Source organism: Plecotus auritus (assembly GCF_963455305.1).
Source record: "Plecotus auritus genome assembly, chromosome: 2".
Taxonomy (NCBI): domain Eukaryota; kingdom Metazoa; phylum Chordata; class Mammalia; order Chiroptera; family Vespertilionidae; genus Plecotus; species Plecotus auritus.
This window is the reverse complement of record NC_137771.1, coordinates 30,385,610-30,404,704: the sequence shown is the minus strand read 5'-3', so window position 1 is coordinate 30,404,704 and position 19,095 is coordinate 30,385,610. Positions and strand designations below refer to the sequence as shown.

Here is a 19,095-nt window from a genome sequence, read left to right as displayed (position 1 = left end):
TTCAGTTTTCCATTTGTCTTTCGTTCAGTTGATGTGGCACCCATTTTCCTTCCTTTTGCTTATAAATGATCAGAAATTGTTTGCTGAGCAACGTTTAATCTTTCTGCAAGTTGTTTTTGAGTTTGACACGCATCTTCATCCAATAATGCTTGTAATTGTTGGTCTTTTTCGGTTGACCTGGACGTTCTTTGTCTTTCACATCAAAATCATCACTTTAAAGCGTTTAAACCAGCGTTCACAAGTATCTTGAGATGGAGCATGTTCACCATAACCGAAGTATACAATAACTTTTTCTTCAAAATAAAGTAATGAATTAAAACTTCCCGCAAATGCTCTTTTTTTGGCACGAAATTTGACATTTTTAAGCATAAAAATATCTATGATGTTAACACCTTCAGCAAATTTGATATATGAAGTTTTGAAGCTTGCTGTCAATACAACAAAATAGCATACATATCAAATCGCATATATATCAACATATGTGTAATTCCATTTATTGAAAAAAATCCGTATTATTAACTGGTACACCTAGTAATCTCATTTTAAAAAATGTTTTTCACCCCTAGCTGATTTGGCTCAGGTGATAGAGTGTCAGCCTGCAGACTGAAAGGTCACAGGTTCCATTCTGGTCAAGGGCACATGCCAGGGTTGCGGGCTCGATCCCCAGTAGGGGGCGTGCAGGAGGCAGCTGATCAATGATTCTCTCTCATCATTGATGTTTCTATCTCTCTCCCTCTCCCTTACTCTCTGAAATCAATAATATATACATATTAAATGTTTTTCAGTATCTCAAGAGCTACCAGGAATTGTCAGAGAAGGTGTCTGGGTTGCAGCAAGAAAAGGAAGCTCTACATAAAGAATATGGGAAATTTTTGAAGCAGCTTGATGTCCATGTGAGGTAAACAAAAACAAGTTCTCTTTGGGAGGGAAATGTTTGCTTTGCGAGCAATACACCCTTCTTACTTGCCTTCAGGCTTTTTCTCCTCACTATTTTCCTCAACCTGGACCACCCTCTCCCCATTCCAATTCTTCATTTCAAATCAAACTTCTTAGACCTTCTCTAAGAAGCCTTTATTGACACCACCAGCCTGGGCTGGGAGAAGTGTTCATTCTCTGTCTTCCTATATCCCTTAGTATATGCCTCTCTGTACTTATTTAAATATATTTTATTGATTTTTTCAGAGAGGAAAGGAGAGGGATAGAGAGTTAGAAACATCGAAGAGAGAGAAACAATCGATCAGCTGCCTCCTGCACACCCCCCACTGGGGATGTGCCCGCAACCAAGGTACATGCCCTTGACCGGAATCGAACCCGGGACCCTTGAGTCCACAGACCGATGCTCTATCCCCTGAGCCAAACCGGTTAGGGCTCTCCGTACTTATTTAAGAATTTTCCATGTTGTTTTGAAATAATGTGACTTATTGCCTGTCTTCCTCACCATATTGTTGACTTTTCAGGGGCATGGGCCACAGTCTCACTCATCCTTTTATCCATAGTTCCTGGTATATAGTAGGAGCTCAATAAAAATGAGAGTTCCTGGAATTCCTGCTCTTTCATTCCATTTCCTGGTCATCGTTCCACCAGATTTCTCCCACTGTCCTCTGCCCTGGAATGTAGCACAGTAGTTCGAGTATGGACTCTGGAGCCATACCGCCTTGTTACAAATCTTGGTTCTACTAGTAGCCATGTGACCTTGGGTGAGTTATGTAAACTCCCTGTGTCTGAGGGCTCTCATCTTTAAAATGGGCAAAATAACAGTTCTTATCTCGTAAAGTTCTTGTGAGAATTAAATGAGTAAACATGCAAAGTGCTTACTTAGAACAGTGTCTAGCACACAACTATTACTATATCTATTCATTTGTCATCTTTTCTCTGTGACTAATCTCTCTGCTCTCATCTCTGTAGTCTTATTTTATTCCTTTACAGATTGAAGTTTCTTATTCTTTTACTAGTATGTTCTTACCTACTATGTTGATGATGCTAATGATAATGACTTAAAAACCATTATTACTGCTGTCTAGCAGAGAGTATTTTTCAGAGTCATTAGTATTCTTTATCTTGCTTTGATCATCATATTACTGAGAAATGTAGAAATCATGGTCAAGGGAGTACATGTTGTTTAGTTCATGCTGCTTACAAATCTTAGACAAGAACTCCGTCCTCTGATAACCTATGCCAGTGGTCGGCAAACTGCAGCTCACTGCGGCTCGCGAGCACTCACCTATGCAGTGCTCTTTCTACATTAGAGGAGGTAAGAGAATGAAGTGATGGATCTGTATATAAAATCCCACAATGCTTGTCAGAGGAATTGATATTTAATATGTAATGCTGATACATGTCAGGTTAATATCAAACTCCAAAAGTAAAATTACATTTGATTTTTAGGGAGTTACATTTTCTTTAAAAAAAAATTTTTATTGATTTCACAGAGGAAGGGAGAATGAGAGAGAGATAGAAACATCAATGATGAGAGAGAATCATTGATCGGTTGCCTCCTGCATGCCCCACACTAGGGATTGAGTCCACAACCCAGGCATATGTCCTGACCGGGAATTGAACTGTGACCTCCTGGTTCATAGGTTGATGCTCAACCACTGAGCCATGCCAGCCAGGCAACAGTGCAAATTTTTTAATGGGAAAAACACACACCTAGAATTCATCCCATGTTCACTCCTTGTTCTCTGTCAACAACATTGTTTTATGATTTTACTATCCTAGAAAGAAAAAAGGTTATGTTCTCTTCCTCTTAATATCATCTCATAAGCATTGTACACTGTTGCTACAGTCTTTCAATTTGCTTATTTTTTAAAGCATAATATTTCATCAAGTTGATATGTCCTTGCACTAACAGTGCCAGTTAAATTGGGTTTGATTGCTAAAGAAGACTAACAGAACCCCCGTGACAGTGCTTACAGAGGTACAGCTCTGCAGGAGAAGGACACAGTGTGGCAACAGAATAGAGTCAGGATACGCATCACACCCATGGCTGTCTCACAGCAGGCAGTCCAGGCAGTTAGGCAGGAGCCCCAGAAGTCTTCCCTCTGTAAGGGCCCTGCCTGGAAGCAACTCCTCTCGCCGGTCACGAACCACAGACATGCACTGAACACTTCACAACCAGGGATCCCAAATGGAATCTCAACTAAGATTTTTTTTTTAAATACTCTGCTGGTCATGTGAGTATATCTCTGCTATGTAATCAGCCTCAAGAGCCGAGCCTGACGAGCAGAGCCTTCCCGGGTTCTCACTGAGTCTGGTGCAAATCATCGATCTCATTGTTACCAATAAACAGTGCTGACAAGGTGGTGCAAACTGCCACAAAACTCCTTGGACCTATGGTTACAAAGCAACACACTTGTAATCAGTATTTTCATTCCTTGACCAGTGGTCAGTGCCAAGAACTTTAGCAAAACAGCTCAGAGCAATTCTAGGTCTGCTGGAGTCAACTCTCATAACACAGTCCTGATTTAGTGAAAATTACTCACTGGTCTGTGATTGATATTTTTATTCGAAATAACACTGAAAAATGTTTTTTCATTTAAAATTATTTTTATAGCCTGGCCGATGTGGCTCAGTGGTTGAGCGTTGACCCAGGAACCCAGAGGTCACTGGTTCAATTCCCAGGTTGCGGGCTCGATCCCCAGTGCGGGGGCGTGCAGGAGGCAGCAGAGAGATGATATTCCTTTCTCATTGATGTTTCTCTCTATATATCCCTCTCTTTTCCTCTCTCTCTCTAAAAAAAATCAATAAAACATATTTTTAAAAAGTTAATTTTTATGGAATATATTCCCAGAAATGGAATTACTGGTCAAAAAGCTGTAATAACAGCTTGACAAACATTCAGAAGCATCCTACCAAAATTTTGCCATCGCTATATAAGAATAGCAATTTCACCACATCCTCATTAGTATTGGGTGCTGCCATTGATGAAATTTTCGCAATATTTTTTTTAAATTGAGGTATAACTTACTTATAATAAATGCACAGATTTCAAATGTACAATTTGATGAGTTTCCACAAATGTATACACCAACATAACCACTACTTCAGTCAAGATACAGAACATTTCCATTATCCCTTAAAGTTCTCTCCGACTTTTGCAGTCAGTCTGTATCTCCTGCTCCCCCACCCACTCCCAGGCATTCACTCTTCTGGTTTCTGTCTCTCCTAAAACTTCATTGAGGAGGAATCATACTGCATGTAATCTTTGTGTCTGAACTTCTTGTGCTTAACATGTGCTATGAATTTTAATGCTTACATGGTCATAAATTACTTCATTATTATTTTATTTTGAATTTCTTTGATGGGCAGTGAGGCTGAATATTTTTTTGTGTTATTTGTCCAATGGATCCTAACCCTAGCTGCATATGCCTGGAGCCCAACATAGATTAACAAAAGCATTATTTTCAGATAAGGCTTGGGGATTAATATTCTGCTAAAAGCTTCCCCATGTGATGCTGACGTGCATGCAGGCTGAAAACTACAGCTTTAGGAATGAAAATGGAAAGAACTGTCAAAACTCTAGGTTCAAAAAATACAAAAAAAAATTTCCCATAAACAACAAAAACCCTCTAGGTTCATTTCTGTTTTCATTCCCCTGGTCCCCCAGTCCTGACCTTTACAGACAATGCTCATTTTTTCCATGTTTTCCCAACCACTCTTCCAGAGGAACAAATTCCTTGCTTCTTTGAGGTAAAAATAATAGAAAGACCATCTGGTTTTACTTAAACATAAGCTAAAAGCTGTTCCTAAATTTTAGAGCATCAGTATTGTGCTGCCTCAAGTGCTCGTAGTTAACAAAGCCACATGTTCAACAGGCAAGTTGGCCAACAGAACTTCTGACCAAACCCAGAGGTGTGCCAAACATCGAGCCAGCAATGGCAAGGGAAGGGATGAGCCCTCACTTGTACGGCATCAACATACTCTTCAGACCATGCATAGCACTACAGGAAGAAACCTAAACATCCAGCAATAGGAACTAGTTAGGTCTCAGCCGTGGGCAAACTACGGCCCGCGGGCCGGATCCGGCCCGTTCGGCTGTTCTATCCGGCCCGCGGAGCCGAAAGAGCGGAGGGTTCTCTTGCTCTCCCCTCCGCTCCTTCACCAGCAGCAGTGTTAACATGGCAACGTCGGGAAACACAGCCGCAGCTCCTTCTGAGTGGGTGGATTTATATCCGCCCATTCAGTAGAAGGAACAACCTCTCAATCTTCCAGAGGCTCCTTGCAATGCCCGCGGACGCGTCTCCCGACATCACCCTGGGAATGTGTAGACACGTTATTGTGGTGATGTAGGGAGACACGCCCCTGGAGAGCACAGTATCAGAGCCCTTCTGAGGTAAGATAAAGAGCTCTACTCAAACACAATTTTTTCCTGTTCCCACATTCTGTACATCACAATGACTCGTTAATAAAACAACAAAGACTTTCAGCTTTTAGGGCTTGTATCCACTGCAGTTTTTTTTTCCCACTGCGGACGCACACAGCAGGGAAAAAGACACACAGAGGACATGTCACACTAGCCATGCTGCGCTGCATTTTTTGCTGATACGAATGCGGTATCAGTAACGCTACCGTGGCCACTAACCGCATGTGTTAGCGGCAAAACAAATGCATTTTGCGCTGCGTTTGCTTCTCCCCCTTGCGCCTGTAAAAATGCGTGCTACAGGGCATTTGTGTTAACATGCACCACTGCACATTAGCATCAACACAAACATGATGGAAACCTGTGTACCCTGCATTAACCCTAGCTGCGCTGCATTGCAGTACTGCACCACACTGCAACGGCAGCACGGCTAGTGTGAACGAACCCTAATTCAGTGGGTTGAACAAAAAGATTATATAGAAATGTGATGAACTAAAGATTTTATTACAAAATCGCTTAATTTCAGGGTTTCAGAAGTAATTGGACAAATGAAAAACTGAAAATCAAATGTTCATATCTAATACTTGGATGAAACCCTTTCCTGGTAATGACAGCCTGAAGTCTTGTACTTATGGACATCACCAGATGCTGGGTTTTCTCCTTTGTAATGCTCTGCCAGGCTGTCACAGTAGGGGTATATATATAAATATCCTGCCATTTCCAGCTTTTAATAAGAAAAACTGTTGCAATGGGCATTTAAAAGTGGCACTTGGTTGTTTTTATAGAGTCCAGTGGATGCAATCTGACATTGATAATGGGCTCTTTCACACTACACATTTTGTTCTTTTCTATTTGTTTTAGTTTTAAATTATTTTATTAAAGTTTAATTTGAAAGGCTTTTGTACCTTTCCTTTGTTAGGCAATTTTATTTTGCCTTTGCCATCTTCAATATAAGGTATGTTATTGTGCTATGATTCCTCCATTTTTTGAAGTTTCAAATTATAATAATTAGTGTTTACATTCTTCTTGTTAAAATGTTTGAAATGAATAAAACTATTGAAATAAAAAAAAAAGACCGTACCCTTTTATGTAATGATGTTTACTTTGAATTTATATTAGTTCACACAAACACTCCATCCATGCTTTTGTTCCAGCCCTCCGGTCCAGTTTAAGAACCCATTGTGGCCCTCGAGTCAAAAAGTTTGCCCACCCCTGGTCTAGTATAATACATTCATGGAACATGTTACCACTGTAAGAGATGGTGGCTATGAAGACTAGATAGCATGGGAAAATAATTATGATATAATCAGTGACAAGAGCATAAGATAAAAATTTTAATGTAGACTGTTTAAACAAAAGATGCTTACAAAAAAACTAACATGAAATACAACAGTATTACAATACTGATCATATTGGAAGTTGGATTATTTTCCAAATTTTCTATAATTTAGCATGTGTCAAATTTTCCTTTCTTTAAAAAAAGTGTATTTTTATTGATTTCAGAGAGAAAGAGAGAGATAGAAACATCAGTGATGAGAGAGAATCATTGATCAGCTGCCTCCTGCATCCCCCTACTGGGGATCGAGCCCACAACCCAGGCATGTGCCCTGACCAGGAATCGAACCATGACCTTCTGGTTCATGGGTCGACGCTCAACCACTGAACCACACTGGCCGGGCAAAATTTCCTTTTTAAGGCTGAATAATATTCCATTGTATGTACACACCATATCTTGTTTATCTATTCATCAGTTGGTGGAAATGTGGGTTGTTTCCACCTATTGGTTTTTGTGAATAGTGTTACTATGAGCATTCATATACACGTTTTTATGCACGTTTTCTTTTCTTTTTAAAAAATACGTTTTTATTTATTTTAGAGAGAGAGAAAAAAAACATCAGTGAGAAAGAAAAACATCAATACGCTGCCTTCTGTGCGTCCCCTACTGGGGATTGAGCCCACAACCTGGGCATGAGCCCCAACTGGGAATTGAACCAGTGACCTCTTAGTGCATGTGAAGATGCTCAACCAACTGAGCCACACCAGCTGGGTCATATGTCTTCATTTTCTTGGACTTTCTCTAGGAGTGGAACTGCTGGGTCATATGGCTTTATATTTAATCATTTGAGGAACTGCCAGGCTTTCTCCAAAGAGGCTGTACCATTTGATATTCCTAATATCATTGTATGAGAGTTACAATTTTTCCACATCCTTTTTTGTCTTAGCCATCCTAGTGGCTGTGAAGTTATATTTCATTATAGTTTTCATTTGCATTTCCTTAATAGCTAATAATGTTGAACATCTTTTCCTGTGCTTATTGGCAGTAAGATTTATGTCAGAATCAGAATAAAAGTCTTGAGCAGAGACCTATATAGAATTTGCATTTTGAAGTCCAGACTAAATGAGTCTGGACATTTAGAAGTCTAGACTCAAGGTAAGGACTGAGAGCAGACCTAGTTATCTGGAAAATAGACAATATTGAAGCAGGTTATATTACTATACAAGGGCATAGCTAAGAACTAGAAAATTTAAAAATGATGACTGAATCAGTGGAGCAGGGATCAGAAGTCAAGGAGTTTCCAAATTTAAACTTGTAAGCATAGCTTACACTCGTCAGCTCAAGACCAAGATAAGCTAGAGACTTGAGTCCATGGTGATGAATAAAAGCTGGTGTTCTCTAGGAGGTTATCCTTGGTCCATTCCCCTACTTGAGGGCAAAAAGTACTGCAGAGCTGAGGCAGGACAAGTATCCCTGTCTGGTGCCAGGCCCTGACAAAGCAAGAAGAGGAAACCCAAGAGAGGTGCATATTGAGGAGGCAAAATAAAATTTCACTGTGTTCAAGTGTGCCTGTTTTTAATTTATTGTTATAGAAACTATAATAAAAAATACTATCATCACAAAACCAAGCTTCACAGAGTCAAGAGCCGTTTCGTTCACGAAGTAGAGCTTCGAGATGAGAGAATTAAACTACTTGAAAATGAAATTGGAATACTGCAGCAAAAATTAGAAAAGGTGAGAGTGAAAAAGGTGATGAGCTCACTGATGATGCTGGTGGTCAGTCATGGAAAACCCACTCATTTTAAAAATTTATTTGTGGCCTCTTCATAGCCCAAGTTTTCCTGTCTTTTCTTTGCACCTTCTTTCAATGTCTTTTCTTTGCACCTTCTTTCAATGTCTTTTCTTTGCACCTTCTTTGACAAAAAGGATTTAAGACTCATAGTGATGTTCAAACTGGACACTGAAAACAGTCTGCACTACCTGCGTATAATTGTGTCTTGCCTTCAAGTGAAAATATATTTTCTTAAACACCCTTCAGCAAAGAGTTCCGAAACACCTTCAGTAACTCATTCCTTCCTAATTTCTATAAGCCCTCATTTGCCTCAAACTCCCATTAGTTTTAAATGGCAGTGAAAATAGGTCATCCATATTCCTTTATCAATCCTTAATTAGTGCCTACAAGCTTATTTCTAAATATTCATGGTTTCCTTATGTTTGCCTTATTGCCATTATGACTTGCTGGTGTGTGGGTAGGGAGGACATGGGGCAGGTGGATAGAATCCAAGGCAGAATGGTCTTGAGATCATTAAACTACATAAATTAAAAATGGAGAACAATGGACTCTGCCAGTAATGTTTTCCCTTCATTTTCCTCATCTGTGACGTAGGGAAAATATATCCCTCCCTCACCAGGATTAAAATATGAAATGGCTAAAGTGGTACCTGGCACATATAAATTTTTGTAGCCTTCTTTTTGGTATAAAATCTCTTAGACACATGTTAATCAATAGATGCACAGTTTGCAAGAGAAATTGTTACCAGAATTGGAAATTGCCTAGAGAAGACCCACAGTGGCACAAACCTGGTGGTCCAGATTTTACTTAATTTAGGGCCCATGGACCAGAGCCCTGAGCATTAAAAAGTTGGGCTCACTTTCTAAGCACCAAATGTCCAGAAAATAATATCACCTTTTGGGGCTTAATTTTTCAGCCTTCTCTATATACAGCGAACCAGTTGAGTCCTCTGACTGTTGAGACCATCTAAACCAGATGTCCCAAAATATTTTACCCTATTATTGGAGCAAGTGTCCTGATTTTTTTGGTTCAGAGAAGTATGGTATTTCCAAAGGGCAGGGTGTCAGTAGCCTGTCCCATTCAATTTCCTTACTAATCCAGTTGTAGCTGCATAGAGTATTATTTTGGGATGGCTCCTTCTATTCTCAATATTAACCATAAATGTATTTAAATAATATCAGGGGAGACTATTGTTAGACATTGAAGGGTTCTGGATTAAAGACTAAAATCTGGAATAGTTTGTTTCAGAACATAATATCTCCTTTATAACTCTTTGATGGACAATTTTTTCATTTTCTCTCTTTTTTTTTAGATATAATTGACATACAACATTATATTCATTTCAGGTATACAACATAATGATTCTATATTTGTATATATTACAAAATGGTCCCCACAATAAGTCTAGCTAACATCCATCACCATACATCGTTATACATTTTTTGTGTGATAAGAACTTTTTAAAATGTATTCTTAGCAACTTTCAAATATAAAATGTAATATTGTTCACTATAGTCACCATGCCAGACATTGCATCTCCATGGCTTATTTATTTATAACTGAAACTTGGTGCCTTTTGACTCCCTTCACCCATTTTGCCCACTTCCCCCCTTGTCTCTGGCAACCACCAATTTGTTCTCTGTATCTATGAGTCTGTTTGTTTTTTATTTAAGATTCCACATATATGGACAATCTTTTCTGAATGTTCTATATTAGTATATTATTTAAAGAAAGAAAGAAAATTACCCCTCTGAACTCTGTGATTCACCCCTCTGCCAGAGGTCATTCTTCTCCTACCCCACTTCCTCCACCATTGGCAGGTGAGGAACACACATGAAAAGGTGAAAGTTCTTGCCTGCTACTATTTTGTTGTTAATCCTTACCAAGGATATCTTCCCTTTGATTTTTAGAGAGAGTGGAAGGGAGGGGGAGAGACAGAAAGAGAGAGAAACACTGAGGTGTCATCAATTGGTTGCCTCTTGCATGCACCCTGGCCAGGGCCGGGATGGAGTCTGCAACTAAGGTATGTGCCTAACCGGAATTGAACCTAGGCCGACGCTCTATCCACTGAGACAAACTGGCACCCTGTCCTTTGCTACAATTGACAGTCTCTGGTAAAATGAGAAGGGAACTTCTATACTTTTGAACTCCTAAAGTCCTCAACAACAGATACTTACTAATATCTACTGACTCACTATAAGAACGTTAGTGCTTTTTCCACACAAAAAATACTCCTTTTTCATTTTAGCTACTTCACTAGCTATTGTTTCCAAGGGAAATCATTGGTAAGAAAACGAAGCATGGTGCCCAGCTAGAGATCATTTCAGCATCCTCACTGCAGGAATCCTATTAGTGCCTGGCTGACATGCCTGACTTGCCAACCCAACTGAGATCCTGATACTGTTTGCCAAGTCAGGTGGCTGAATTCCCATCTCCCTCCCTTTGCCTTAAAAAAACCACAACTACAAAGCAAATGGAAATCTATTATGGGGAATTTTTTTTCAATCTGAGGCTTCAAAGAATTCAGTTGTATTTGTCTGTGATTTGATATTAATGTAGTTAGAATATAGATGAGATCATTGGACCTTATTAGAAGTTGAGTGCTCAGGTAACCCAAAAGAATGAGTAAATATCCTTGCCCTGACTGGTTTGGCTCAGTGGATAGAGCATCAGCCTGGGGACTGAAGGGTCCCAGGTTCGATTCCGGTCAAGGGCATGTACCTGGGTTGCGGGCACATCCCCAGTGGGGGGTGTGCAGGAGGCAGCTGATTGATGTTTCTCTCTCATCGATGTTTCTAATTCTCTATCCCTCTCCCTTCCTCTCTGTAAAATATCAATAAAATATATTTTTTTTAAAAAAAGAATGAGTAAATATCCAAACAAAATACATGACAGAAGTACCCAAAATATATAGAACAATCTAGCTGACAATGTCAGCAAAAAGGTGAAAACAGCCTAGACCACAAGAGAGAAAATGTAAAAAAGGGAAATTTGCTATCGGAGTTATAACCAGGCTGATGTTCTTAAATTGCTCATTTTTCCTCCTGTGGTAATTAGGGGGCTTTTGCTTTTACTCATAGGAGAAGGCATTCCAGGACCAGGTCACTGCCCACAATGATAAGCTGCTCCTAGAAAATAGGAAGCTTCTGGAGCAGCTCATGGAGCAAGAAAAATTGATCCATGACAACAAATGCACAATATCTTCTGTTCAGCACAGGTGGGTGTGGCCCTGCCAGAGTTGCCAGTGAACTCCAAATGAGATGTTTCTCCCTCAACAGAGAGAAGCTTCCTGAGACTCCTTGGAGCTTGTGTCCTATCTCATCACTGTTGCTCTGCTGTCTGCTGTTTTCAGCAGTTCATACAAGGGGCAGGAGTTGTGAAATTACAGAGAAAAATATGGAGAAGGTGGGCTGGCCATTCAGGTAGGCTCTTTCATGATGGCATTGCCTCCTTGAGGACCCACTATGCTCATTCTGGCCTATCACTTTGTATGTGTTGACACTCATTTTTGTCATTTGATACCTATGAAATCAAGGTGGACCAACACAGAAACGGGCTCACACTAGTAACTTAAATTCATGAAACTCACAGGCTACCAATGTATTAATTTGTGAGGAGAATATTCTCAGCGGATAAGAATTCACAGATCAGCTAGCTCAAGCATCCTTTCCTCTATAGCAGTGGTTCTCAACCTTTTTAATGCCACGACCCTTGAATACAGTTCCTCATGTTGTGGTGACCCCCAACCATAAAATTATTTTCGTTGCTACTTCATAACTAATTTTGCTACTGTTATGAATCATAATGTAAATATCTGTGTTTTCCGATGGTCTTAGGCGACCCTGCTAGCGGTTCTCAACCTGTGGGTCGCAACCCACAGGTTGAGAACCGCTGCTATAGAGCCTAAGACCATCGGAAAACACAGATATTTACATTACGATTCATTAACAGTAGCAAAATTACAGTTATGAAGTAGCAACGAAAATAATTTCATGGTTGGGGGTCACCACAACATGAGGAACTGTATTCAAGGGTCGTGGCATTAAAAAGGTTTAGAACCACTGCTCAATAGGAAACTTTAATTACCATCAAAAGTTTCCTCAGAGCACAAAATTAGAGCAAAGAGAGTGGGTTGATCTTAACAGACAGTATCACTAATAATACCTATAATAATTAACACTTTTTTGAGCATTTGCTATATGCTAGGCACTGTTCTAAGCTATCTCTAAATATATTTATTTTGTTTTCATACCAATCCCAGGAGGGAGACACTATTGTAACATATTTTATGGGTGAGAAGCTGAGGTCCAGATTGGTTAGGGTAGTGGTCAGCAAACTGCGGCTCATGAGCCGCGGTTTGCCGCTCTGTTGACTAATGAGTTTGCCGACCACTGGGTTAGGGAACTCACGCAGTTTAGTCAGTGTCAGGGCAGCCTGATACCAGACCTCACGGCACTGCAGCCTGAAGAGAAATCTGCCAAGCAAACTAGAACTTTCCTTTCCACTGATATGGATACATGCTGCTCCAGGCAGGCATGGAGAATCTCTGATTATCTTTTACTGTCTATTTACCCCCTTTTATATATTCCACATAATTTATTGCCATTGCTTCTGACTGTCTCAACACAATTGACTCTTTAAAATGCAACTCAGCTCCCTGAAATTCCTCTTGCTGTGTCTCCCCATTAATACTGCCCCTGTCTTGCCCTCCTGAAGACACACTTGGTCACCAGGACTTGACTTATGTTTTCCTCAGAGTAAGCTTCTCTACGGGAGTTTTCCTCATTTTACAGATGAGGAAACTGAGGCTCACATTTAGTAATTTGCCATGGTCACACAGCTAGTAAGTGGCAAAACTCAAACATAAACCTCTGATTAAAACTATTGCACTCTCATGTGTCCCATATAAACTGCAGCCCTGCAGAGTGGGCCTGGCAAAGCGGTGAGGACCTCGGGCTTTACAAGTTTGAAAGTTCTGGGTTGGCATCCCAGCTCTATGACTTCTAGTTTTATCTTCTTACACAAATTACTGTCCCCTCTCTGAGCTTCAGTTTCATCACCTATAAAATAGGCTTCATAACAATATCTTGTGAGGTTGTTGTGAGAATTATATGAGCTAATTAGAGGCCTGGTGCACAAATGCATCAGTGGGGTCCCTCGGTCTGGTCTGTGGGATTGGGCTGAAACTGGCTCTCCAACATCCCCTGAGGGGTCCTAGATTGCGAGAGGGTGCAGGCCAGGCTGAGGGACCCCACTGGTGCACAATCGGGGCCTGGGAGGGACGTGGGAGGTCTCCAGGGAGAGTCTGGCTGATCTCGCTCATTGCCAATCAGCTGGACCCCAGCAGCAAGCTAACCTACTGGTCAGAGCATCTGCCCCCTGGTGGTCAGTGCACATCATAGCAAGCAGTTGAGCTGCCTTAGCATATCATTAGCATACTAGAGGCCTGGTGCACGAAAATTCGTGCACTCGGGTGGCGGGGGGGTCCCTCAGCCTGGCCTACACCCTCTCACAATCCAAGACCCCTCGGGTAGGGTCCCTAGGCCTGGCCTGAGATCAGGGCCTATCGGGGCTTTCCTTCCCTGAGCTGCAGGCAGCTGGCCCCACCCCTGCAGCTGCCACTGCTTGCCATCTGTGCAGCACTGCCCCCCTCGCCTGCCACCGGTGGCCTCCCTCTGCAGGCAACAGGCTGGGGTACAATGGCTTGGCTAGCCTGGGGCTCCCTCTTTCTTTCCTGGAGGTCAGGTCCAGCCCTGCGAGGGGCTGTCTGCCTACCTGATCTCCCCTAACCACTCGCCTACCTACCTGATCACCCCTAACCACTGGTCTGCCTACCTGATCACCTCTAAACACTCTGCCTGCCTGCCTGCCTGATTGCCCCTAACCGCTTGCTTGGGGGCGGGGCCAGCCCGGTGAGGGGCTGTCTGCCTACCTGATCTCCCCTAACCACTTGCCTGACTATCTGATCACCCCTAACTGCTTGTCTGCCTACCTGATCACCCCTAACCACTGGTCTGACTACCTGATCACCCCTAACCACTCTGCCTGCCTGCCTGATTGCCCCTAACTGCTTGCTTGGGGGCGGGTCCAGCCTGGCAAAGGGCCAGGTGCCATCTGCCTACCTGATCACCCCTAACTGCTGATCTGCCTACCTGATCACCCCTAACTGCTGGTCTGCCTACCTGGTCACTCCTAACCCTTCTGCCTGCCTGCCTGATTGCCCCTTACCGCTTGCTTGGGGGTGGGGCCAGCACTGACTTCCAGTTGGTCAGCCTCTGGTCGTTACTGGTCATTATGACCCAGGGTTTTTATATATTAGGATAACGCTTTGATTGGTTGAATGGATGACTGGCCAACCAGACACTTAGCATATTAGGCTTTTATTATATAGGATACATGAAAAGTTTGAAGTACTTTCTGTGTGGATAGGTTCCAGTGCCTAAGTGCATGGTAAGTACTCAGTAAATGCTTGCTGCTGCTGCTACTAATGTATGGGAATGACTGCATGAGATCAGACCAGATGCAGGCTGTGTAGTTACTGTATTTGAAGTGATGCAGAGTCTCTTCTTTCAGTTCCACTCTTAAGTGGGATCATATCCTTCCTGATGTGACTCAAGGACTAGAAATATGCCTTTCATTCTCTTGCACATAGTATGTCTCTGCTCTCAGTAGGTATTGAATGACTATGTACAGGCCAGAAGCTTATTAATTTTCACTTGGTATGCCAAAGTTGGTTCTAAAATCTGGACAGTGGGCTAAGACCCAGAGTTAGTGGGAAGTGGGACATAGTTTTTAATAATAATGTAGAAATTTTTAGTCATGCCTCTGATTTATCCCATTCTTAGAGTACTTTTCCTGGATAAAGAAAATAAGCAATTACAGGAAAACAGTCTCCAGCTCACAGAGCAGGTTGGCCTCTTAGAACGCATTATAAGAAGCATCCAGATTTGCAGAGGAGAGGTAAGATATGAGCTTCCTGGTAGGTGTTTAATATGAAGTTCAAAGTTTCTGGCCTGGTTGTGAAGGTTGCTCTGTTCTCTCTTCCCTTCATCTTCTTTATATAGCTGTCACCTGAACTTGGCTTCATGGTGGACTGTGGTATAGAGGCTCATTGCCTGCACACCAGGGCAGCAGCCCCTGAGTCTGTTCTTGGCCAGCTTTGCTCTTTATTGGGTCAGCTTTTACTAAACACTCTCCTTCTGTGTGGTCCCAGGGCAATTTGTGTATGCCTCATAACTTCTTCCTTAACACACTATATTGTCATTGCCCTTTACTTCTCCATCTCATCAACTCAGCGATGAGATCCTGGATCAAAGATTGTATCTTATATGTAATTGTATCTATGCACAGGTGCTGCTGTGCATAAATATTTGAGAATGAATTAATGTTAAATGTCTTCACATGTATGCCTCATTCTCAACAACCCTGTTTGTCAAGTATAGTTCCAGTTCAATCTGAGAGATGAGCAAATCTGAGGTTCAGAGAGGTAAAGTGAAGCTAGTCTGATCTGGCAAGAAGTCAATCCTAAGGAAAACATCTGAGTCAGAAAAAAAGCAATTATGTTACAAAAATCCAAGCAGACAGGTAGTATAGGTTCAAACAAGGTCCAGTGTCTGGTTGGTGAGCGAGTCAGCAAGAGGAATTTCAGTGAGCTAAATTGCATTTTAAATCCAGGACAGGGCTTCTTGCTTTCTTCCCTGGCTTGTATCATAGGTTATGTTTCTTCCCAAGGTACTTATAATATTATTCCTAATCATGAAAACTTTAAGATCTATTCTCTTAACTTTCAAATATACAGTATTGTTAACTATAGTCATCATGTTGTACATTACATCTCAGAATTTATCTTGTAACTGCAAGTATGTAGCTTTTGACCATCTTTACCTAATTCCCCCACCCCCTATCTCTAGCAACCACAGATCTTATCTCTGTTGCTATGAGTTTGTTCATGAGATTTCACATACAAGTGAGATCATATGGTATTTGTTTTTCTCTGACTTATTCTACTTAGCATAATGTCCTTAAGGTCTACCCATGTTATCACAAATGGCAGGATTTCCTTCTTTTTTATGGCTGGATAGTATTCCATATTGTGTGTGTTTGTGTGTGTGCTTGACAATTTCTTTATTCATTCATCCATAATGAATACTTGGTGGCTTCCATGTCTTGGCTATTATAAATAATGCTGCACTTAACATGGAGTGCAGATATGTCTTCAGGGTAGTGATTTTGTTTCCTTTGGATAAATACCCAGAGTGGAATTGCTGGGTCATATAGTTCTATTTTTAATTTTTAAAAATATATTTTTATTGATATCAGAGAGGAAGGGAGAGGGAGAGAGAGAGAGAGAAACATCGGTGAGAGAGAATCATTGATAGGCTGCCTCCTGCACACACCACACTGGGGATCAAGCCCATAACACGGGCAGTGCCCTTGATCAGAATCGAACTCAGGACCCTTCATTCTGAAGACCAGTGCTCTATTCACTGAGCCAAACAAGCTAGGGCTATTTTTAATTTTTTGAGGAACCTCCATACTGTTTTCCATAGTAGCTACTCCAATTTATATTCCTACAAATAGTGCACGAGGGTTCCTTTTTCTCCACATCTTCATCAGCATTTACCACCTCTTGTCTCACAGGTGTGAGGTGAGGGGATTACATTTTTAAACAAAAAATATATATAATAATAAAAGCGTAATATGCTAATTAGACCAGAAGTCCTTCCAGACGACCTTCCAGACAAAGCTGGGGCTGCAGCCACGGGATTGAGGCAGCCACCGCGGCTGCGAGGGAGGGATCCAGGCAGCTGCCACGGCTGCGAAGGCCTACTCTTGCACGAATTTTGTGCATCGGGCCTCTAGTATATATATAAAGCATAGTTCTAGGATCATAGTGCCAATGGTTTATCATTACAAATTTTAAATTAATGCTTTCTTGCCTTTTAGGAAACAATACTGACTGGCATCTCTGAATATGACCCACTGAATAAAATCTTGCCCCTACCAAACTCCAGGTTAGTAAAGTCAAGACAGTCATCTGTATGACTGAGAGTTATGGCTGACTAACCAGTTGTGAGTTGCTGGCTTGAGAAAACATAGCATTTAGGCTCTCTATATAGTATTTAAAACCTTCCAGTTCCTTCTCCCCTCACCACTGCTTCACCCCCACACCTAACAGAATCCTGACTCACGGTAGAAGATAATCCATAAACATAAATTAAAGGTAATTTTATTTGGCTGTCTTCATGTTTGACAATTGTCAAAACTGAAATCCTATTGAAGCCTTATCCCATTACCCCAAAATGCTGGCAAGTGACTCCATGCACCTACAGTTCTCACATGTGGCCTTTCTTAGTTTTTCTGTAACAGGTTTGTTAGAGTCCGTTGAAAGTCTTTAAGAAACTAAAGAACACAAGTCAGAAGAAGCAGTGGCAAACCCCGAGTCCCTCGAGTCTCTTTCCTGTTCACAGAATTCTGAAGCTGGATACATACATACACTGTGGCTTTTCTGAAAAAAGATACATCTCTAAACAAGTCCAAAAGTCAGAATATAAAATCACTGATGTCTAAAACTAGACTAATCAAAGCTGCTCACTTAAAGCTTGGACGTGAAGGTGGAACATGACATGGAGAAGTTATAACAGATTCCCTGCTGGACATCAACCAGGAATCTTCAAAATTGCTGATAAATTCATTAAACCAGTTCTAAATATGGATTTTTCAAGTTTGTTTGATATTGATCAATATAGTGACTTAAGTTGGTGGTTTAATTAGGTTTCTGTTCAGCAGAACACATACATGGCTAATTCAGCATTCTTTCCTATTTTCATGGGTATTTTCTTATTTTTTTAAATTAAAAACAATGTAATAATATTAAAGCAAGTATTTTAAAAAGAAGAAAAAACTCTTTTATAATCCCACATTTTTAAAAAAATATATATTTTTATTGATTTCAGCGAGGAAGGGAGAGGGAGAAATAGAAACATCAATGATGAGAGAATCATTGACTGGCTGCCTCCTGCATGCCCCCCACTGGGGGTCGAGCCTGCAACCCAGGCATGTGCCCCTAACCGGAATCGAACCCGGGACCCTTCAGTCCACAGGCCGAGGCTCCATCCACTGAGCCAAACCGGCCAAAGCAATAATCCCACATTCTTTTTTTTTTTTTTTTAAATATATTTTATTGATTTTTTACAGAGAGGAAGGGAGAGGGATAGAGAGTTAGAAACATCGATGAGAGAGAAACATTGATCAGCTGCCTCCTGCACACCTCCCACTGGAGATGTGCCCGCAACCAAGGTACATGCCCTTGACCGGAATCAAACCCGGGACCCTTCAGTCCGCAGGCTGATGCTCTATCCACTGAGCCAAATCGGTTTCGGCTAATCCCACATTCTTAACACTGTATTTTCATTTTGGAGTTATTCCCTTCTGGTTCTTATTCAAATTCATGTATTTTAATGGTTATTATATTATATTTTCATAGTCTTATTTTTAATTTAATATACCATAAAACATTCTCCTATATTTAAACACTTTACAATTATTCTTTCAATAGCCAGGATATTCTATCATCTTCATGGTCTATTAATTTTCTTGTTATTTGACATCCAAGTTTTTCTACTTTTTTACTATTTAAAAATTATGCTGCAGTGAAAGTCTTTGTGA

General features: G+C 41.0%; 1 protein-coding gene across 2 annotated transcripts in view; it reads left to right on the top strand.

Moving 5' to 3' along the window:
- LOC308242015 (phosphopantothenate--cysteine ligase) overlaps positions 1-18,572 on the top strand; it is a 91,683-nt gene extending 73,111 nt beyond the window's left edge. The window contains exons 13-18 of one of the 2 annotated variants that reach the window (XM_080655798.1): positions 786-898; positions 8,228-8,369; positions 11,508-11,644; positions 15,273-15,387; positions 17,374-17,441; positions 17,898-18,572. In XM_080655798.1, coding sequence (XP_080511924.1) covers positions 786-898; positions 8,228-8,369; positions 11,508-11,644; positions 15,273-15,387; positions 17,374-17,441; positions 17,898-17,997 — 675 coding nt within the window. In that variant the 3' untranslated portion in view covers positions 17,998-18,572. Of the gene's footprint in view, positions 1-785; positions 899-8,227; positions 8,370-11,507; positions 11,645-15,272; positions 15,388-17,373; positions 17,442-17,782 lie in introns of both variants that reach the window. The other variant, XM_080655799.1, reaches the window with a different exon arrangement.
- The last annotated feature ends 523 nt before the right edge of the window (positions 18,573-19,095 follow it).